The sequence below is a fragment of the Pelodiscus sinensis genome, chromosome 24 (genome assembly GCF_049634645.1).
Source record: "Pelodiscus sinensis isolate JC-2024 chromosome 24, ASM4963464v1, whole genome shotgun sequence".
Classification (NCBI taxonomy): Eukaryota; Metazoa; Chordata; order Testudines; family Trionychidae; genus Pelodiscus; species Pelodiscus sinensis.
In genome coordinates this window covers 11,465,954-11,487,847 of record NC_134734.1, presented here as the reverse complement: position 1 = coordinate 11,487,847, position 21,894 = coordinate 11,465,954, and the positions used below count along the sequence as shown (strand labels likewise).

The window sequence follows — 21,894 nt, the reverse complement described above, 5'->3', positions numbered from 1 at the left end:
TTAATACTTTTTCAAATATGAAGGAAATATCAGAAGAGTGAAAGGGTGGAAAGCTGACATGGGATTCAAATGAAAGAGAATTAAAAGGCAGGAATATAATTAATGCCAGGCCTATTTTATGAAGAACTGATCTTATCAAACAATTCTGATTTCACACTTTGCTGAGATGACAAGTTTGATTTATAAAGTTAAGTGCACAGATGCCATTGACTTATATTACCACATAACTAGCTGAATATATTATCAGCAACAGCTCCCTCTAATTTTTTCCATCCATCTGCAGAATACATTTTATGTGCACTGAGACAGGAGCAGATGTGCACCCCCAGTAGAAACACATGCTGCTGGCAGTGGGTAATCTTCTAATCATCTTGGCAGCATCTAAATCCCTCCTGGGTGGCTACCCAAGCATGCAGCTTACAGGGAACACTGTTTATCAGCAGTATACAAGATCAATAAAGCAACTTTGCAGGCGAGGGATAGCTCAGTGGTTTGTGCATTTGCCTGCTAAACCCAGGGTTGTGAGCTCAGTCCTTGCAGAGGCCATTTAGGGATTTGGGGCAAAAATTCATCAGGGATGGTACTTGGTCCTGCTGAGAAGGCAGCAGACTGGACTCAATGACCTTTCAAGGTCCCTTCCAGTTCTAGGAGATAGGCAATCTCCATTATTGTTATTATTATAACTCTCCCTCCCCCCAGCTAAATGATATCTCAAAAACCAGTTGCCAATGGGCACTCATCACCAAATGGAAGTATATGTGGTGGGTTCCCAGAGATCTTTATGAGGCCTGATGTTATTAAACATTTTTATCCCTATGCTGGACTTGAACATAAAATCACAACTAGAAAATGTTTGCAGATGGCATAAATGTTGGTGGAGTGCTGCAAAAATAACATGGCCCGGCCAGCCCTGCAGAGCAAACTGGAAGTCATGGTAAGCTGGTCCATCCATCATGGTGTCCAGAATACCCAGAGGCTGCTTCCTTCCCCCATCCAAAGTCCCTCCCCTACCTGCCTAAGTCTGTGGGAGGGAGTCTGGGTTGCCAGGTGCAGGCTTTGGGCTGGGGTGGGGGTGGGGGGTGCTGAGGTGGTGGAGGCTCTGGAAAGGAGTTTGGCGCAGACAGGGAGAAGGATCAGGCTCTGGGAGGGAATGTGGGTGTGGGAGGGAGTCTGGCTTAGTCAACGGGCTGGGCAGGGGTGGGTGTGCAGGCTCTGGGAGGGAGTTTGGGGATTGGAGAGAGTGGGGGAGGGTGGAGGCACCAGGAGGGGGCTGGGTATGGGAGGCAGTACAAGAGGAGGGGGGTGAGACACTTACCTGGGACACCCCCATCTGGCAATGGCTCTTACGTGGGGGTGGGGGTGTCTGTGAGCTGTTGGGGCAGCATGCCAAAGACATGCCAGAGACTCCCCCCCCCCCCCCCGGGCCACAGGAATGTGCCACAGTCACATGCAGCAAGCAGCCAGAAGCTGCTCTAACCCAGCTGCGCTGCCGACTAGCTGGAGGCGGGCCTTTGTAAATCACCTGGGAGAAGCAGGCAGGGCCAGGGGATGCACTGTGGGGGAGCATGAGGGGATGGGAGAGAGACCAGACTCCAAATCTTGATGGAACTGGGTTTTGGGCCAAGAATATTCCTGGTGCCTGGCAATGTTCCCTCTAATTTTTTTTAAACCATGTGCAGAATAAATTTTATTATGTGCACTGAGGCATGCGTGGATGTTCACCTCCAGGAGAAACACACGCTGCTGGCTATGAGCTAATCAGCTGGTCCGCATCCCAGAATTTTTTCCCCAGTGATTTTTTTTTTGGGGGGGGGAGGGAAAGAGTGTTCAGTATTTTTCATTAAACCGTCTGGCAACCCTACCAGCAGCCTGGCCAGTGACCCTTCCCACCCACCACTGCCTCTGGCTGGGCAGGCACCCTGGGAAAGCCCAAGACCCTCTCGGGGTGCTGGCTGGAGGTGTGAGACCTACCTCAGGAAGTCTCTCTGCCTTTCCACCAAGCTCTGGAGTGGTGGGGTGGGGAGTGAGTTCCATCCTGTTCACACCCCAAACCTGCAGGCTTCACAACAGCCCTCAGGGCAGGGCCTTAGCTCCCTCTATGCCCCCCAGGGCCCTGTCCTGAGTCCTGCACCCAGGAAGCGTGGGACTGCTCTGTCCCACACGCACTGCCCTGCTGAGCCACTTCCCTGGCCTGGTTTGTGGCCTCTGCAGCTAAGTTCCCTCTGGAGTGTGCAATTGTGTGTGTGCAGAGAATTTTAGGTCTCCTCGCCCCCTTCCCAGCAGAGCCCTGCAGCAGTGTGCCAGAGCAAGCTGCTGCTGCTGCTTCTGGTGGACTTGGCAGTGGAACAGCTGGGCAGCTCTCAGATGTCCCTGACTCCCCAAGCCTGGAGCTGGGGCCAGGGCCACATGGTGGCTGCCCATCTGCTCCTGGACCAGGTTTTGTATTTCCTGAAAATCTCACCTCCGTGCAGCTGCACCACTGCAATGTTTCTAGCTCAGACGAGCACTCCGTCCAAGCCCTGGGGAAAACAGTTAACACAAGTTCTCTTACAGATGGGGACCAAAGCTCAGAGAGATCCAGTAGCCATAGGGCATCTGTACCGGAACCAGAATCAAGCCCAAAACTGCTTCCCATTCAGAAATAATTTTGATTCATGTCAAATATGCTTCTGTCAGTTCAATTTACCTAGATATTTCATTTTTTAATGAAAAAATGTTCCAACAGTTCAAAACAAAGTTAGCTTGACTCAAAAAAATGGAAACTTGCTGGGTCCACAGTTTTGAAATTATTTTATCCAAAAATGTTTGGGTTTGAGAGATCCATCAAATCCAGCTCTGCTTTGCAAACCGCTTCTGTTTTGCTCAATAGCTTCTCCAACACCACCACCAAGAAGTGAACTGGGAAATTCCTGACTAGCACTCTAGACTCAGGAGCTCACACTCCCAGTCCAGCATATTCATAAAAAAGCTCTGGTTTTCCTTCCTATTCCTTCCGGGGAAGCCTCCTATTCGGAGGCCTTATATGGGCTGCCAAACCTTGGGCTCGTGGATTTGACATGCCCAGTGCCTCTTTATCACTTCTATCCCATATTAAAGGCAGAGCAAATGTCAGCCACCTGGCATAGGAAGCACATTGCACCCTGAGTTAATTTTAGCCCCGATTTCCTGCCCTGCAGCCAGGGAATGCAGCAAATGGAGCAGACAGTTATTTACCTAGGGAGACAGATGTGGTTTTCTTACTAATCATTGGATAGCTCAACTCTTATAAACTCACCGCATCCTGGGGCCAAGCTCAACTTGGCAGCATGGAGCTCTTTTGGTTCGTTCTGCTCCTGAGCACCACAGGTAACTGCACTCTACCCAGTCCTCTCCTTCCTCCTCGCTTTGACTCCCTGGGCTAATCCCCCCATCGCATTTGCCTTGCAGTGGCCTCCCAACTTGAGGAGGATGACAAGATAATAGGCGGCTATGTGTGCTCACCGCACTCCCAGCCCTGGCAGGTCTATTTCACCTATGGGTCCGACTACCGCTGGTGTGGGGGGTCTCTCATCAATGAATGGTGGATCATCTCGGCAGCGCATTGCTACAAAAGGTGAGTAGGCTGCTGCATCAGCAGAGCCGTTGGCAGAAATTCTTCCCTGCCCCCATGGAGGTGAAGCCGGTCTTCAGTGGGACCCGACAGTGGGGGTGTTATGTGCGGATTGAGGTTGTATTTCCCAAGGAACTGAACGCCGGGAAGCACCGTGCTGCAATTGCAGAAAAGGCTGGTAGAATTCTAGGGTGTGTCAGAGAAGGGTTGCATGTCAGAGGAGGCTGTGGCTGGCATACTGGGCACCTCACTTGAGGAAAGGTGTGGACAAGAAAGAGAGAGCCCAGAGGACCACGACAAAAATGATGAAAGGGTGAGAAAACAACTGGGCATGATTAGGGCTGAGAAAAAAATGCCTAAAGGAGAAGCCTGATGACTTCACATCCATTCCTGGGTGTTATAAAGAGGCCACTGACTGAGCTGTTCTCCCTGCCCACTAATGGCGGGAAAAGAAGTAAGGGGTGTGCTCAGAGGATTTAGCTTAATTAGGTTCCAGGGCAGTGAAGCATCGGACTGGGCTCCAAGGGAGGGATGGAGCCCCCATAAGAACAGGCTGAACAAAACCCTGTCAGGGCTGATCCTGGTCCAGCCTATGTCCAGGGGACTGGATGTGACGAATTCTCAAGGCCCCTGCCAGCCCTGAATCGCTGTGTCTCTGTGGCTGTTCCCTGCAGACCCAGCATTCTAGTGGCCCATCTTGGAGAGCATGACACCACTGCCGATGAGGGCACTGAGCAACATATACAGGTGGCCAAAGCCATCCGGTTCCCGCAGTACAACGAGCGCACCACGGACAATGACATCATGTTGGTGAAGCTGGCCCAGCCAGCCCGGTTCAATGCCTACGTGCAGCCCATCCCTATTGACAGCAGCTGCCCTGTGCCTGGGACGGTGTGCCGGGTCTCCGGCTGGGGCAACCTCCTCACCTTTGGGGGTAAGATACTGCGGGGACAGCTTCAACTTGGGCAGTGAGGGAGGGGCCTGTCTGCACTCATTCGGACTTACACAAGGCTGAGTGAAAGGGGAATTAGCCCCACCGACCCCAATGGGGTTACTCCTGATTTACCCTGGCACGGGCAGTGTGGGAACCAGGCCTCATCTTCTCTGTCATTGAATGGGCTCTGGCATTCAATCCCCATTTTCTCTCCTCTGCAGTTCAGTACCCGGCTGCCTTACAGTGTCTGAATGTGCCCATCCTCTCTGACTCTGCCTGCCGTGCCTCCTACCCCGGCCGCATCACCACCAACATGTTCTGTGCTGGCTATCTGGAGGGGGGCAAAGACTCTTGCCAGGTATGGTGGGAATGGCTGGCGGGGTGTTTGGGAGAGGGGCTGGTTGCATTTCGTTCAGCTGCAATGGCATTCAAAGCGAAAGCTGCTTGCTCAATGCATTGCAAGGGCAGCACGCTGAGCCATGTGCCCTGGAGCCGTGAGGTTCAGGGATTCATCATGGCACTGCTGCCATTAGGGAGGGCACTTCCAGGGCTTGGAGCTGTTTCCTCTGAGCGTCCCATAATGTATTGGGTGTGGAGTCAAGTGCAGACAGGTGTCTGTGTGTGCATGCACATGAGTGATGGGGCATGAATGGGAGCAGAGGCTTAGGTGGGCATTTGTGCAGAAAGGTGTGTAAGGCAAGGCGTTTGTGGGCATTGATATGCACAGGAGGTGGTGCATGTTAGTGTGTATGCCTGGTGTGTGTGCTAGTGCACTTATGTGCAAGTCTGCAGAGGAGCTGCAGGACTATTCGTTGTTTTTCCAGTTACAAACTAACTCGGCTCCCCCTCTGAAGTTGCAGAAGGGGGCATTAGACACTGTTCCATGTCAGTTGGGCATCTATGAGGTCATTCAGGGTAAATTCTAATGCTGCCCAGCTGATTAGGAGAGCGCCCCAGGTAGGTTTTTTGTTTCTACTAGTAGTGCACATTCACACACACCTTGGTGCACTTAAAAACCCTTATTCTGCACAAGTCACCGAGGTGTGGGGAGTCCCCAGGCCCTACATCTTCCAGATGCAGCCAGATGTGACTCTCAGCCAGCAGGGAGAACAGAAGGATTATTGGTTCACAGGGACACAGCACAGAGCAGACTTGTCAGCACAGAGCCCAGAGGCAGTCAGCGCAATCCCTCTTTGGGAGCGGTGGGACCAGAGCCGGGGCCTTGGTCCTCCCCCGCCTCTCAAGCCAGCAGAGACTGATCTACTCCCAACTCCTGGTCTCAGCCCCCCCAGCCAGGCTCCTTCATGGGCCTTTGTCCTTCTTCCCCAGCGAATGGAGTCACCTGGTCGCACAATACAAAGGGCATTGGCCATTGTGTCGGTGCAGGAGCCAATCATTCCTATTTCCATAGAATTACTAGTACAGCGTCCAGGGTAGCTGAGGCAGACAGCCGGGTTTACTGTAGGACACAAGAACTCACATGCAACATAACAAGGAGAATAAAATCCCCAGTTTGTCACAGCACATGGATAGGAAAAATCCACACCTGGATAGAAAAGAGGGAACATTGATGTTAAAGCGTGTTCCCGAGATGTGTGTGCTAGTGCATGGAGGTGTGTTATCAGCAGAATGGTGCATTTGTTCATGTAGTCTGAGTTGTGTGTGCTAATGTATGTATGTTTTATTATTAGCATCATCAGAAGGTGGTGCTAGTGTGTGCTTGTGTGTGTGTGTGCGCTAGTGCACAATAAGGTGCTGTTAGTGGATGCCTGGTGTGTGTGCTAGTGCACAGTAAGATCCTGTTAGTGTGTGCCTGGGGTGGGGGGGATGTGTGCGAGGGTTTGCTGTAATGGGCAGAGAAGGGTCCGAAGAGGAGACCTTACCTTGGTTCCATAGAATCATAAAGTGCTAGAACTGGCAGGGACCTTGTAAGGTCATCGAGTCCAGTCCCCTGCCCTCACAGCAGGACCAAGTACCTACTAGACCATCGCTGACAGATGTCTATCTAACCTTGCTCTTAAATATCTCCAGAGATGGAGATTACACAACCCTCCAGGCAACTTATTCCAGTGTTTAACCACCCTGACAGTTAGGAACTTTTTCCTAATGTCCAACCTAAACCTCTGTTGCTGCAGTTTAAGCCCATTGCTTCTAGTCCTATCCTCAGAGGCCAAGGAGAACTATTTTTCTCCCTCCCCCTTGTGACAACCTGTCATGATTATGAGGGTTATCCAGCAGCCTGGGGATTAAGGGGTTAACTACACCTAGCCAGGTGGAGTGACCAATACGAATGTAGGTGGGACTTTTCAAACTGGGACAAAGGAATTTGGGTTTGTTCTTTTCTCCCCTTTTGTCTCTCTGAGAGAGTTCTCTGCAGCTACAGAGAGGGAGAAGCATGTCTCTCTCTCTCCAAGACACCATTCTTCATTTTCTGTAAGTAGGGTAAAGTTTAGGTAGTTTCGTTAGGTTTTATTGTTTTAGGGATTGGGTATGGGATCTGAGATCTGTCACTGCTTAAAAGATGTTTTGGCTTTTCTTTCTAACTAAGTTCTAGGCCCATGGAGTTTCTCCATGAGTATATTTTGTTACCTCCCTATCTAGTCATTATGTTTGCAACAGGAATATTGTTGTAATAATAAAAGTTCTTTCTTTTCTTTTTATTAACCTGGCAGTGGTTAATTGTGTGCCTTGATTTTTATTTTAGGGGTAAGATTTCTCAAATGATCTTTCCCCTGATTTCTTTATCAACATTTGGGTGGTGGCAGCGGAAGTTTTATTCTCAAGATCTAGGTTTTTAAGATTTTGGGTGGAGTTTGATACCAAAGCCTGGTAGATAAGGCTTTGGGGTAAACTTGCTGGCCCCCACTTCTGCATTTATCATGCCAGAGTGGGGAAGGAGCCATGACACACCCTTTTATATACCTGAAAACCAGTCTGCAGAGCAAGGTCATTAGTGCTTGCTGGAATTAATGCAAGACAATAAATCCATACCAAGAATAGTGTCTGACCTACAGCTTCAAGGCAAATCCCAGATTCTGCACCAGCCCTGGTGTAGGTGCTAGTGAACTCCCACAGACCCCAGTGTACCTGTGCACTAGCCGAAGCTGCTTTGACCATGTTGGCCCCAGGTGTGTGGTCTGGCACATCCCTGGTGCTGGCATGTGTGAAGGAGAAGAATGGGGGCCTGGATGGGCAGGTTGTCCCATTGTTCCCAGCTTTGCCTGAGCTTGGGCTAACAGCCACATCCGGCCTTGGGCGCTGACTCCTACTTGTTTGGGCACAGCCTTTTGCCAATTCTAATGCCATGAAGGGGCCTGGCCCAGCCATACTAGGTTGGCTCTTTGTTCCCTGCAGGGAGACTCTGGTGGGCCGATGGTCTGTAATGGGAAGCTGACAGGGGTGGTGTCCTGGGGCATTGGGTGTGCCCAGAAGAACTACCCGGGAGTCTACACTACAGTGTGTAATTACCTGCCCTGGATTGAGGAGGTCACTGCCAACAACTGACATGCACAGAGCACCTCTTCTGGCAGACAGCTGTGTTCACACCTCCCCAGCCAGCTTCGCCTGCTGCCTGGACGGTCGTCACTGTCCCTTTCTGCCTCTGGGTGTCTTGATGCCAAGGAACCCAGAAGGGAAGACACCAGATGCTTAGAAGAAAAGGAACAAATGTGGATATGAAATTGCAACTCCCCAATAAAACTCCTATTTCTGCTGAATTCTCAGCATCTGTACCCCAGAGCAGCACTCGCATCCCATGCTGTGATCGCTAGAATTAGAGGCATGAGAGGGGAGTGGGTGGATCCCTCTGAGCCCCTGTAGTGCGGGGTGCTGCGGAGACACAGGAAGGGACATGCCCAGCCCAGAAGAGCTTCCAGATGAAACGGAGAAAGGCAGCATTACGTTCCCCATGCTGCAGCTGGGGAGCTGCGCTGAGAGAGATGCACTGATTGCACAGGGGCACAGGGGGCGCCTGAGCTGCGAATTGGATGCAGGTAGCTGCAGTCCCATCTTGTGCCTCAAGTGCAAGTCACCCCCTGCTGGGGACACCCAGCGGCTGCTCTGTCAGGGGTGAGGGACTGGCACCCATGGGAAAACAGCTGAGGAGGATGCCAGCTTTGAGCATCCTTGATCTGGAAGTCACTGAGTGAGGTTTTTGCCAGGACTCCTGGGTTCTATCCCCAGCTTCCCTCAGGAGCCACTTGCGGGAGAAGTTTCTAAAAGCTTTTTCCGTCTCAGTTGCCACAGCTGGCTGTGGGACAATGGGGCAGATGCATTGCCAGGGGAGCTGTGTGGAAGAGTGGAGCCCCCTGCTGGAGGTTTGAAGTCCCACACCGCAGTCCCACAGCAGCAGTGAAAGGCAGCTGTGGCAGGGTGCCCCGGGGCATTCACGTGCAGAGTGTGAGACTGCCTTCTTATCAGACAGCTCTGGCTGGCATAGCAGGGCCTTGACCCCAGACAAAGGCTTCTTAGCCCTGCCACAAAGCACCTGATATAAAATGACTGTGCCGCCAAGCAAAGTGCTGTACAAACACAGGAGTGTTTGCATTTGTTCTATTCCTGCATGGAGTAGGGCCCAACAAGTCTGGGGGAGCCAGAGTGGCTGCACAGGTGCATCAGTACCTGAACCCCTTAGTTCTGATGGAGGGCGATGTCCATAGCATAAGCCCATAGGTCCTGCCCCTACAGGAACTACTGTGATGGATTACATCCCCCTCTGGGCTACCATCTGATGTACTGGGGTAACACTGCACCTGCCTGATCCACCAGTCTGGGCTTTCTTACACTGCTCTGCTGAGCCAGGCCCTCAAACCTCCTCCATCACATACCGGTGGGGATACACTTTGCTGCAGGAAAACATAGACACTGAAATCAGCTCCACATGGGAAGACTCAGCTTGAAAATTGCCCAGCACTGACATGCACACTGTCTCTGTGTTGTCTTGCACTTCTTAGAGAACTGTACCGAGTCAGCTCATGAAATTTGCCTCGTCTCTCAATCTCCTTGAATGTGGAGGAAGATATGCCCACCTTCTTGCCCCTCAGTTATAAATATTACAAACTTTAGAGAAAACAAAAATAAGCTTATTCAGTACAAAAGAGCATATGGGATAGCAGACAGATCAAAGTAGATTACTCAGTAAACAAAACAAAAACATTATAAGCTTAACTTTCTAAAGAAACTGGTTACAAGTAGCTTCAGGGGGGTAACCGAGTTAGTCTATACAGGATAAACTTAAAAAACAACAAATAGTCTGATAGCACTTTTTAGACTAACAAAACATGTAGATGGGAGCATGAGCTTTCATGGGCACAGCACACTTCTTCAGATGACTGGAGTACAAGTAGTAATTTTTCACCCTAAATGTTATTTTAAGCAGATTGCAGAGGTACTCGATGGCAAGGTGATCTTGGTTGCAGCTTAAAACTCCAAATAATTCTCTCACAGGTACTTTTCCTGCCTGGGGCCTGTCCTTCTCTCCCTTCCCACATCCTTGTTTCTTAGATGTTCACCACAGTCATGTTGGATGGAGATTCAGTGAAGAACAACCCTTGATTTTATCATTCCTGAAATAGGTTTTGCATATGGTGGAAAACTTTTGTTCCCAAACTTAATTCCCATGCCAGTTAGTGGAAAAATACTGGTATTCCAAGATGGAGTTCAGTAACATATGACTTGATCATATGATCCTGAAGTCATACCTCAAAAGTTAATTTGCAGCATCCACAGGAAAGCTTTCCAGGAAGCTGGTAGATGAGCATCTTCAAAGACCTCCTGTCCTCCCTAATGGTCCAATGAATTGTTCCCAGCTAGACAGACAGATTAGATTCATTGTCTGGTGGATGGTCTCCAGGTGCAAAACACTTTTGTAGTACAGATGTATAGTCAATATTCTTAACTTTAGCTACAAAGATGATAGATGCTAAAGTAAAAGGTGTGTTTCATGGGACACTACTGAGAGTATCTAATTCAGGACAAACTACTGAGAAAAAGTCAAAATAATGCTGATCTTTGCAAGATGTTTCCAAGGTCTTTTAGAGTTTCTGCCAAGTGAAGGGAAGCCCATTGTTCTTGCTGTGGAAAATTACAGGTAATTACAGGTAACAAGATAGTGTTTGGAGTCACACGGGGAAGTCACACAGGTCCATGAACGATTTCTTTAGTCACAGCCGAAACCATTACCCACACTCTAGTTTGAATGTTCACACTAAAGTCCATCAGGTGCAGATGGGCCTCGTCCATGGTCCATTGTGAGCTAAGAATTCCTTGATGGGCCACTCAACTTGAATAGTCTCTTCACCATGAGCTGACCCTCCTGGGTCATACGATAGGGGCCAACATTTGAGATATGCGTACATGTCTAATATTTATATATTCTGAAACAAAATTGATACATTCATACAAAAATGATTGCCCCCAAGGCTATGTGTGTGTGTGGGGGGGGGAGGAGGGTGTCTAGTGAGTAAAGTGAATTAGTAAATCATAACTTTTCTAGTGACACTGTACATGACACATTTTGTACAAGCTTTGCTGGAAATAAATAACAATGATTCAACAATGATCTTGACATAATCTGATAACAGGGCCCTGAGATGCTGGTTTGGCTTCCTTATACTTATGCCAATCTCCCTAGGTCACTCTCTACGTCCCTCCAACCCTAGTCAGGCTTCTGGACAGAGATTGGAGCATTTAGAGGAACACAAGGAGTAGGGTTAGGGGGACCTGCAAGGGACTGGCCCCTGTGGAGAAGGGGTGCTAAGGCCCAGCTCAGCCTCTCCACCAGAAATAGGATCTGTACAGAGATTAGATTAAAATATGAGTAAGGCAATTAAAAAATGTGATACAATGTAAAATGCAATGCACCAGGGATCAGGTGATGTACATAATCCTACTCATATTATTATATTATTATGCTTTTGGAGCACTGGTAAACCCCTATACTCAACCTTGACCACCTCAGTGCACTTTTGCTGAAAGCCCGTAAAAATAATAGTAAAAAACCTCTCAGTGACAAGTCTGGATTTCAGCTAATTTCTTGGGAACCGAGTGGGAAAGACGTTTTTGCATCTTCCTCCCAGCAAAGAAGAGAGGCTAAGAGGAGAGGAACAAGAAGGGGGAAAGGAGACCAAATTAAATAGGCAGTAGCAGTGAACATTTTCTTCTTGTAGCTGAAATCCGCCCACACTCATTCCTGAAAAGCTCCAGCGGGGTGAGGTGCCTGAAGCGAACACGGCTTCATTAGCAGCCAAGTGTTCTAAATGATTCTGTCTCCCATTCCATTGTTCCACCTCAGTGGTCTGAGGCTACGTCTACACTACGAGTTTTGCCGGAAGAGGCAATGCAAATGAAGCACGGATTAGCATTTTCTTGCACTTCATTTGCATACTCTCTTCTGATCCATTTTTGCGCTAGGGGTTTTTACGCAAAAACAAGAAGTGAGGACATTTCCTTTTTGTGCAAAAACCCCTTTTTGCCCAAGATTGGTATAACTCCTTTTTTGAGGCATAAGGATCTTGCGCAAAAAGGGTTTTTTGTGCAAAAAGGAAGCGTCTACATTGCTTGTTTTTGCGCAAAAACCCTCAGCGCAAATATGGATTGGAAGAGAGTATACAAACGAAGCGTGAGAAAATGCTAATCCACACTTCATTTGCATTGCCTCTTCCTGCAAAACTTGTAGTGTAGACTAGCCTGAGACAGCCATAGTCCAGTTGGAGTTGCTGCCTTGTGAGATCCAAAGGGTTAATTTAGAGGGGGATGGGTAGGCTCTGACCTAGGCCAGCTGATCTCTATCCACATCCTGTATGGTTCCAGTGCATGCAGCATAAGGAACAAATGACTTGATATTCTTTTGAGTCAATTCATTAAACTATGAGACAAAACTAACAAAACACATCATGAAGGCTGAATTACTAAATCCCCATTAAACTAACTGTGTGTTGAACACACATGTTGAACACACACTGATGAAGTTAAGTTTTCTTGCCCCTCTCCTCCCACCCCCCACCCCCCGGAAATGCAATCTACAATGATGGATAGGTGGAGTACTGGCTAGCACCAATAATTAAAGGGTTAAACTCAGGCAGCTAGCAAGGGTGTTGGCAGGGAGCCAGAAGAAGCAATGGGATGCAGTGCTGAAATTTAAAATCCTGCTGCCTTTCTCTTTGTGCAAGTTCTAAGTTAAGGGCTGCAGGGAGCAGATTCAGTACTCAGAATTACCATGCCTGTAAGAAATATTGGACATGGGAGTGAACTGGGCCTTGAAGTATGGACCATCACGGATCGTGAGAAGAGGGAAAGGGTGTATTTAGTTGCAATCAGGGCATTTTTGTTTTGGTTGTTTGGTTGCACTTCTCTGTGTGAAGCTATGCCTTCCCTCCCCCATTCACTATCTAAGAGCGTACCCAGAGATGGTCTTTGCGTTTTAATTTGTTTTACTCCATTGCTCTGTAACAATCAGCAACCAAGTATGCTTTATCAACTTTTTTGTTTTGTTTTGTTAATAAAATCACCTTTTTAAAGGCGATGAGTTCATTCTTGTTTCCTGGAAAGAAACAGATCTGTCTGTGAGTATCTACCTGCCTAAGACTGAGTGATCAGCTAACAGAGACTGCAGCTTGTTTTCTCTTTTTTTTTTTTTTCAAGCTTTCTTTGGTAAAAGAGCTTGGGGTACACCTCTGGAAGATGTCCAAGTACTTTCTTCCTGGGTTCAAGAAGAAAGGAATTTCTTTTCAGTTGGTGGTGGCAGCTACCTCCCAAAGTCCGTGACTCTGGGAATTTTTGTAAGCAGAGCCTATAGAAGCAAGGTATTTAAGGTCTCTTGTAGGCCCCTATCTTCTGCACTCAGAGTGCCAGAGTGGGGAACAGCGCTGGCAACACATTAATAGTTTCATTTCCTAAATAGGAAACCATCTGGTAGTGAAGATGGTCACAACCGCCTGCTTCAACCAAACTCCCTCCCAGACGCCATTCTCTTACCCCAATCCCTTACCCCAAGTTCCCTTCTGCACCCAACCTCCATTCCGGACTCCAGAATTCCTCCATTAATATCCTGCAAGAGTGCAGCCCTCAACCACTTTCCAAAATCTTTGAGTGGCCCCCACATCAAAAATTATTGCGCACCCCTGGCTTAGAGAAAACATTGCTGATGGCAGGAGAACTCTCTCACCTCTGTGCGGCTGCACCACTGCAATGTTTCTAGCTCAGACGAGCACTCCGTCCAAGCCCTGGGGAAAACAGTTAACACAAGTTCTCTTACAGATGGGGACCAAAGCTCAGAGAGATCCAGTGACCATAGGGCACCTGTACCAGAACCAGGATCAAGCCCAAAACTGGTTCCCATTCAGAAATAATTTTGATTCATGTCAAATGTGCTTCTGTTCAAAACATTTTGTTTCAATTTACCTTCCTATTTCATTTTTTAATGAAAAAATGTTCCAACAGTTCAAAACAAAGTTAGCTTGACTCAAAAAAATGGAAACTTGCTGGGTCCACAGTTTTGAAATTATTTTATCCAAAAATGTTTGGGTTTGAGAGATCCATCAAATCCAGCTCTGCTTTGCAAACCGCTTCTGTTTTGCTCAATAGCTTCTCCAACACCACCACCAAGAAGTGAACTGGGAAATTCCTGACTAGCACTCTAGACTCAGGAGCTCACACTCCCAGTCCAGCATATTCATAAAAAAACTCTGGTTTTCCTTCCTATTCCTTCCGGGGAAGCCTCCTATTCGGAGGCCTTATATGGGCTGCCAAACCTTGGGCTCGTGGATTAGACATGCCCAGTGCCTCTTTATCACTTCTATCCCATATTAAAGGCAGAGCAAATGTCAGCCACCTGGCATAGGAAGCACATTGCACCCTGAGTTAATTTTAGCCCCGATTTCCTGCCCTGCAGCCAGGGAATGCAGCAAATGGAGCAGACAGTTATTTACCTAGGGAGACAGATGTGGTTTTCTTACTAATCATTGGATAGCTCAACTCTTATAAACTCACCACATCCTGGGGCCCAGCTCAGCTTGGCAGCATGGAGCTCTTTTGGTTCGCTCTGCTCCTGAGCACCACAGGTAACTGCACTCTACCCAGTCCTCTCCTTCCTCCTCGCTTTGACTCCCTGGGCTAATCCCCCCATTGCATTTGCCTTGCAGTGGCCTCCCAACTTGAGGAGGATGACAAGATAATAGGCGGCTATGTGTGCTCACCGCACTCCCAGCCCTGGCAGGTCTATTTCACCTATGGGTCCGACTACCGCTGGTGTGGGGGGTCTCTCATCAATGAATGGTGGATCATCTCGGCAGCACATTGCTACAAAAGGTGAGTAGGCTGCTGCATCAGCAGAGCCTTTGGCAGGAATTCTTCGCTGCCCCCATGGAGGTGAAGCCGGTCTTCAGTGGGACCCGGCAGTGGGGGTGTTATGTGCGGATTGAGGTTGTATTTCCCAAGGAACTGAACGCTGGGAAGCACCGTGCTGCAATTGCAGAAAAGGCTGGTAGAATTCTAGGATGTGTCAGAGAAGGGTTGCATGTCAGAGGAGGCTGTGGCTGGCATACTGGGCACCTCACTTGAGGAAAGGAGTGGAGAAGCGGGAGAGAGCCCAGAGGACCACGAAAAAAATGATGAAAGGGTGAGAAAACACTACCGCTGGGGACAGGCTGAAACAACTGGGCATGATTAGGGCTGAGAAAAAATGCCTGAAGGAGAAACCTGATGACACTCTTCAAATCCATTCCTGGGTGTTATAAAGAAGCCACTGACTGAGCTGTTCTCCCTGCCCACTAACGGCGGGACAAGAATCAAGGCCTGTGCTCAGTGGGTTTAGCTTAGGTAGCTTCCAGGTCAGTGAAGCATTGAGAGAGGGATGGAGCACCCATAAGAACAGGCTGAACAATCTCCTGTCAGGGCTGATCCTGGTCTTGCCTAAGTCCAGGGGACTGGATGTGACGAATTCTCAAGGCCCCTGCCAGCCCTGAATCGCTGTGTCTCTGTGGCTGTTCCCTGCAGGCCCAGCACCCTAGTGGCCCATCTTGGAGAGCATGACACCACTGCCGATGAGGGCACTGAGCAGCATATACAGGTGGCCAAAGCCATCCGGTTCCCGAAGTACAGCGACCTCACTATGAACAATGACATCATGTTGGTGAAGCTGGCCCAGCCAGCCCGGTTCAACGCCTACGTGCAGCCCATCCCTGTTGACAGCAGCTGCCCTGTGCCTGGGACGGTGTGCCGGGTCTCCGGCTGGGGCAACCTCCTCACCTCTGGGGGTAAGATACTGCGGGGACAGCTTCAACTTGGGCAGTGAGGGAGGGGCCTGTCTGCACTCATTCGGACTTACACAAGGCTGAGTGAAAGGGGAATTAGCCCCACCGACCCCAATGGGGTTACTCCTGATTTACCCTGGCACGGGCAGTGTGGGAACCAGGCCTCATCTTCTCTGTCATTGAATGGGCTCTGGCATTCAATCCCCATTTCCTCTCCTCTGCAGTTCAGTACCCGGCTGCCTTACAGTGTCTGAATGTGCCCATCCTCTCTGACTCTGCCTGCCGTGCCTCCTACCCCGGCCGCATCACCACCAACATGTTCTGTGCTGGCTATCTGGAGGGGGGCAAAGACTCTTGCCAGGTATGGTGGGAATGGCTGGTGCGGTGTTTGGGAGAGGGGCTGGTTGCATTTCGTTCAGCTGCAATGGCATTCAAAGTGAAAGCTGCTTGCTCAATGCGTGGCCAAAGTCACCAGGCTGAGGCGTGGCAAGGGCAGCACACTGAGCCATGTGTCCTGGAGGCGTGAGGTTCGGGGATTCATCATGGCACTGCTGCCATTAGGAAGGGCACTTCCAGGGCTTGGGGCTGTTTCCTCTGAGTGTCCCATCATGTATTGGGTGTGAGGAGCTGCAGGACTATTCGTTATTTTTCCAGTTACAAACTAACTCGGCTCCCCCTCTGAAGTTGCAGAAGGGGGCATTAGACACTGTTCCATGTCAGCTGGGCATCTATGAGGCCATTCAGGATAAATTCTAATGCTGCCCAGCTGATTAGGAGAGCGCCCCAGGTAGGTTTTTTGTTTCTACTAGTTGTGCACATTCACACACATCTTGGTGCACTTAAAAAACCCTTATTCTGCACAAGTCACCGAGGTGTGGGGAGTCCCCAGGCCCTACATCTCCCAGATGCAGCCAGATGTGACTCTCAGCCAGCAGGGAGAACAGAAGGATTATTGGTTCACAGGGACACAGCGCAGAGCAGACTCGTCAGCACAGAGCCCAGAGGCAGTCAGTGCAATCCCTCTTTGGGAGCGGTGGGGACCAGAGCTGGGGCCCTGGTCCTCTCCCGCCTCCCAAGCCAGCAGAGACTGATCTACTCCCAGCTCCTGGTCTCAGCCCCCCCAGCCAGGCTCCTTCATCAGCCTTTGTCCTGCTTCCCCAGCAAATGGAGTCACCTGGTCGCACATTACAAAGGGCATTGGCCATTATGTCGGTGTGGGTGCCTATCATTCCTATCTCCATCTAGGTATTAGTACAGTGTCCAGGGTAGCTGAGGCAGACAGCCGGGTTTACTGTAGGACACAAGAACTCACATGCAACATAACAAGGAGAATAAAATCCCCAGTTTGTCACAGCACATGGATAGGACCAATCCACACCTGCATAGAAAAGAGGGAACATTGATGTTAGAGCGTGTTTCCGAGATGTGTGTGCTAGTACACGGAGGTGTGTTATCAACATCAGCAGAATGGTGCATTTGTGAACGTAGTCTGAGTTGTGTGTGCTAATGTATGTATGTTTTATTATTAGCATCTTCAGAAGGTGGTCCTAGTGTGTGCTTATGTGTGTGTGTGCTAGTGCACAGTAAGATCCTGTTAGTGTGTGCCTGGGGCGGGGGGAGATGTGTGCTAGGGTTTGCTCTAATGGGCAGAGAAGGGTCCAAAGAGGAGTCCTTAACTCGGTTCCATAGAATCATAAAGCGCTAGAACTAGCAGGGACCTTGTAAGGTCATCGAGTCCAGTCCCCTGCCCTCACAGCAGGACCAAGTACCTACTAGACCATCCCTGACAGATGTCTATATAACCTGCTCTTAAATATCTCCAGAGATGGAGATTACACAACTCTCCAGGCAACTTATTCCAGTGTTTAACCACCCTGACAGTTAGGAAGTTTTTCCTAATGTCCAACCTAAACCTCCGTTGCTGCAGTTTAAGCCCATTGCTTCTTGTTCTATCCTCAGAGGCCAAGGAGAACTATTTTTCTCTCTCCCCCTTGTGACACCCTTTTAGATACCTGAAAACCAGTCTGCAGAACAAGGTCATTAGTGCTTGCTGGAATTAATGCAAGACAATAAATCCATACCAAGAATAGTGTCTGATCTACAGTTTCAAGGCAAATCCCAGATTCTGCACCGGACCTGGCATAGGTGCTAGTGAACTCCCACAGACCCCAGTGTACCTGTGCACTAGCCAAAGCTGCTTTGACTATGTTGGCCCCAGTGGTGTGGTCTGGCACATCCCTGGTGCTGGCATGTGTGAAGGAGAAGAATGGGGGCCTGGATGGGCAGGTTGTCCCATTGTTCCCAGCATCGCCTGGGCTTGGGCTAACAGCCACATCTGGCCCTAGGGCCCTGACTCCTACTTGTTTGGGCACAGCCTTTTGCCAATTCTTATGCCATGAAGGGGCCTGGCCCAGCCGTACTAGGTTGGCTCTTTGTTCCCTGCAGGGAGACTCTGGTGGGCCGATGGTCTGTAATGGGAAGCTGACAGGGGTGGTGTCCTGGGGCATTGGGTGTGCCCAGAAGAACTACCCGGGAGTCTACACTACAGTGTGTAATTACCTGTCCTGGATTGAGGAGGTCACTGCCAACAACTGACATGCACAGAGCACCTCTTCTGGCAGACAGCTGTGTTCACACCTCCCCAGCCAGCTTCGCCTGCTGCCTGGACAGGCGTCACTGTCCCTTTCTGCCTCTGGGTGTCTTCATGCCAAGGAACACAGAAGGGAAGACACCAGATGCTTAGAAGAAAAGGAACAAATGTGGATATGAAATTGCAAACTCCCCAATAAAATTCCTATTTCTGCTGAATTCTCAGTATCTGTACCCCAGAGCAGCACTCGCATCCCACACTGTGATCACTAGAATTAGAGGCATGAGAGGGGAGTGAGTGGATCCCTCCGAGCCCCTGTAGTGCTGAGTGCTGCGCAGACACAGGAAGGGACATGCCCAGCCCAGAAGAGCTTCCAGATGAAACGGAGAAAGGCAGCATTATGTTCCCCATGCTGCAGCTGGGGAGCTGCGCTGAGAGAGATGCAGAATAGTGATAGAAATGTAGCCGTGTTAGTCTGGGGTAGCTGAAGCAAAATGCAGGACAATGTAGCACTTTAAAGACTAACAAGATGGTTTATTAGATGATGAGCTTTCGTGGGCCAGACCCACTTCCTCAGATCAAATAGTGGAAGAAAGTAGTCAAAGCCATATATACCAAAGGATACAATTAAAAAAATGAACAAATATGAAAAGGACAAATCACATTGTAGAACAGGAGGGGGATACGGGGGGGGGGGGGGAAGGAAGGAAGGTAAGTGTCTGTGAATTGATGATATTAGAGGTAGGGAGAGTGGGATGTTTGTGAGTTAATGGTAGTAGAGGTGATAATTGGGGAAACTATCTTGGTAATGGGCGAGATAGTTCAAGTGTTTGTTGAGTCCTTTTTGGAAAGTGTCGAATTTTAACATGAATGACAGTTCAGCGAGAGAGATGCACTGATTGCACAGGGGCACAGGGGGCTCCTGAGCTGCGAATTGGATGCAGGTAGCTGCAGTCCCATCTTGTGCCTCAAGTGCAAGTCACCCCCTGCTGGGGACACCCAGGGGCTGCTCTGTCTGGGGTTCAGGGGCTGGCACACATGGGAAAACAACTGAGGAGGCTACCAGCCTCGAACATCCTTGATGTGGAAGTCACTAAGGGTGTGTCTAGACTACAGGGTTTTGTCGACAAAACTATACCTGCGTCCACACTGCCTTTGAGTTATGTCGACATAACGTCGACAAAACTCAGCAGTTTTCTCGACGTATGTAAACCTCATTCTACGAGGAATAACGCCTTTTATCGACAGAATTTTGTCGATAGAAGGCATTATTGCATCTACACTGTCCTTTGCGTCCAAACTGTTATGTCGACAAAGCAGCTTGCTTTGTCGACAGAACTGGATGTGGTCTAGACGCTCTTTGTCGACAGAAGCTTTGTCGACAGTATCTGTCGACAAAACTTCTGTCGACAAAACCCTGTAGTCTAGATGTACCCTAAGTGAGGGTTTTGCCAGGACTCCTGGGTTCTATCCCCAGCTTCCCTCAGGAGCCACTTGCGGGAGAAGTTTCTAAAAGCTTTTCCCATCTCAGTTGCCACAGCTGGCTGTGGGACAATGGGGCAGATGCATTGCCAGGGGAGCTGTGTGGAAGAGTGGAGCCCCCTGCTGGAGGTTTGAAGTCCCACACCGCAGTCCCACAGCAGCAGTGAAAGGCAGCTGTGGCAGCGTGCCCCGGGGCATTCACGTGCAGAGTGTGAGACTGCCTTCTTATCAGACAGCTCTGGCTGGCATAGCAGGGCCTTGACCCCAGACAAGGGCTTCTTAGCCCTGCCACAAAGCACCTGATATAAAATGACTGTGCCGCCAAGCAAAGTGCTGTACAAACACAGGAGTGTTTGCATTTGTTCTATGCCTGCATGGAGTAGGGCCCAACAAGTCTGGGGGAGCCAGAGTGGCTGCACAGGTGCATCAGTACCTGAACCCCTTAGTTCTGCTGGACGGTGATGTATTTCAACATTATTTCGAAATAACTGCCCGGTATGTAGGCACGGACTAAGTTATTTCGAAATAACTAGTTATTTTGAAATAATGTCGCTGTGTAGACGTACCCCGATGACGCAGCTTGGAGGGCACAGACAGGTCTGGCCTGCGTGAGGACAGTTGGCTGCAGGGAGACTATGGTGACCTGCCCAGATGGCTCCAGCCAGGGGAGAATAAACAGGGGAGAAGGGGGGGGGAGGTGGAGAAGAGAGGGGCCTAGGCAACCCTGGTTACCTGGAGAGAAGACAACGGACAGGGGAGAGGCTGCTGGGGGGGGATCAGAGGCTGAGCTGGAAGAAGGGCTGTGGGATGAGGCAAGCGGGGGCAAACAGGGTCCACCAGGCAGCAGGGGAGACTTAGTCGTGCGGGGTTGAGGGGGGCCAGGCCAACAGGCCTGAGGGAGCCGTTGCTTCATTCAAAGCTCAATGAACCCTCCTGTTCGGTGCTGGCTGGGAGCCATTCTGGGCTGGAGAACAGGGCTGCACTATCCCCTCCGGCAGTGGACTCACAGAGGGGTTCTCATCAGAGACAGGTGTGATGAAGACCCTGAGAGGCGCCATCCTGGAGGTAGGGTTGCCAGGTGTCTGGTTTTTTCGCCTCCTGTCTGGTAAAAAAAATTCAGAAAATACCGGGCACCTAAAATGTTTGGTATTTTTTGATTTTTTCCCATCCAGGAGGTGAAAATATCGGGTGCTTACCTGGTTCCGCAGGGGAGCTGTCTGGCCCAGAGCAGGAAGACAAGATGACGGACGGCTGCCAGCAGCCTGTTAGGGCCAAAAAGCCTCAAAAGCATTTCTTAAAGGGGCCATGCTGTTTTTTTTATTTTAATTTAATTTAATTTTTTTGTTGCTCAACAATTTTGGTTCCCCCCCCCCCTTTTTTTTCTCTGAATTTTTTCCCCAGTGGTTTTTTTTTGGGGGGGGGGGGGGGGGGGTTTGTGGTGATGATGGTTGGTATTTATTGGTTAAACCATCCAGCAACCCTATCCACTCGCTTTCAACCTAGATTAAAGCCCTAGGTTGGAAAGCCAAGTTTTGTCTACACTAGTATTTTTATTGGTAAACCTTTTGTTGGTCTTGAGTGTGGAAAAAAATCCCCTTTTCATCAACAATAGCAGTGTGCTCAGAGCTATGTTGAGATATGCTGTTGTCCTGCTGACCTACCTAGCGCAGCTCCTTGGAGCTGGTTTGATTTTGTCAACAGGAGTCAGGCTAGGAATCATTGGAGCTACGTCCACGCTGCGAGTTTTTGCAGCAGAAAATATGCTAATAAGGGACTCATTAGCATAAGTTGTAACATCATTAGTATATTTTCTGCCATTTCTTTTTGCACAAAAACCCCTTGCGCAAAAAGAAGCCGTACAACCACTTCCATTTTGTGCAAAAACCCCATTTTGTGCAAGATCTTTATGCTTGTCCCGGAGAGGCATAAGGATCTTGTGCACCATAAAAACAGCCACACTGGATCAAACCAAAGGTCCATCTAACTCAGCATCCTGTCCTCTGAGAGTGGCCAAAGGCAGGTGCCCCAGAGGTAATGAACAGAACAGGCA

At 49.4% G+C, this 21,894-nt stretch overlaps 1 protein-coding gene across 3 annotated transcripts; it reads left to right on the top strand.

The window, feature by feature from the left end:
- The first annotated feature begins 3,177 nt into the window (after positions 1 to 3,177).
- On the top strand, positions 3,178 to 18,580 carry LOC102443518 (trypsin-like). 3 transcript variants are annotated; one of them, XM_025188014.2, is made up of 5 exons: positions 3,178 to 3,345; positions 3,427 to 3,592; positions 4,264 to 4,523; positions 4,745 to 4,881; positions 7,878 to 8,252. In XM_025188014.2, exons 1-5 carry the CDS (start codon positions 3,306 to 3,308, stop codon positions 8,025 to 8,027), a joined length of 753 nt encoding a protein of 250 aa, XP_025043799.2. In that variant the 5' UTR covers positions 3,178 to 3,305; the 3' UTR covers positions 8,028 to 8,252. The 3 variants fall into 3 exon arrangements, with proteins under 3 accessions (XP_025043799.2, XP_075763311.1, XP_075763310.1); XM_075907196.1 differs by lacking the exons at positions 4,264 to 4,523; positions 4,745 to 4,881; positions 7,878 to 8,252 and adding exons at positions 15,516 to 15,775; positions 15,997 to 16,133; positions 18,218 to 18,580 and having other exon boundaries at positions 3,191 to 3,345; XM_075907195.1 differs by lacking the exons at positions 3,178 to 3,345; positions 3,427 to 3,592; positions 4,264 to 4,523; positions 4,745 to 4,881; positions 7,878 to 8,252 and adding exons at positions 14,435 to 14,581; positions 14,663 to 14,828; positions 15,516 to 15,775; positions 15,997 to 16,133; positions 18,218 to 18,580.
- The last annotated feature ends 3,314 nt before the right edge of the window (positions 18,581 to 21,894 follow it).

Bases quoted from the DNA above. Each gene is read 5' to 3' on its own strand.
- LOC102443518 (XM_075907196.1), top strand. From the start codon at position 3,306: ATGGAGCTCTTTTGGTTCGTTCTGCTCCTGAGCACCACAG. The intron at 3,346-3,426 runs GTAACTGCACTC...TTTGCCTTGCAG, and splicing joins TCTGCTCCTGAGCACCACAG to TGGCCTCCCAACTTGAGGAG. The intron at 15,776-15,996 runs GTAAGATACTGC...TCTCCTCTGCAG, and splicing joins CAACCTCCTCACCTCTGGGG to TTCAGTACCCGGCTGCCTTA.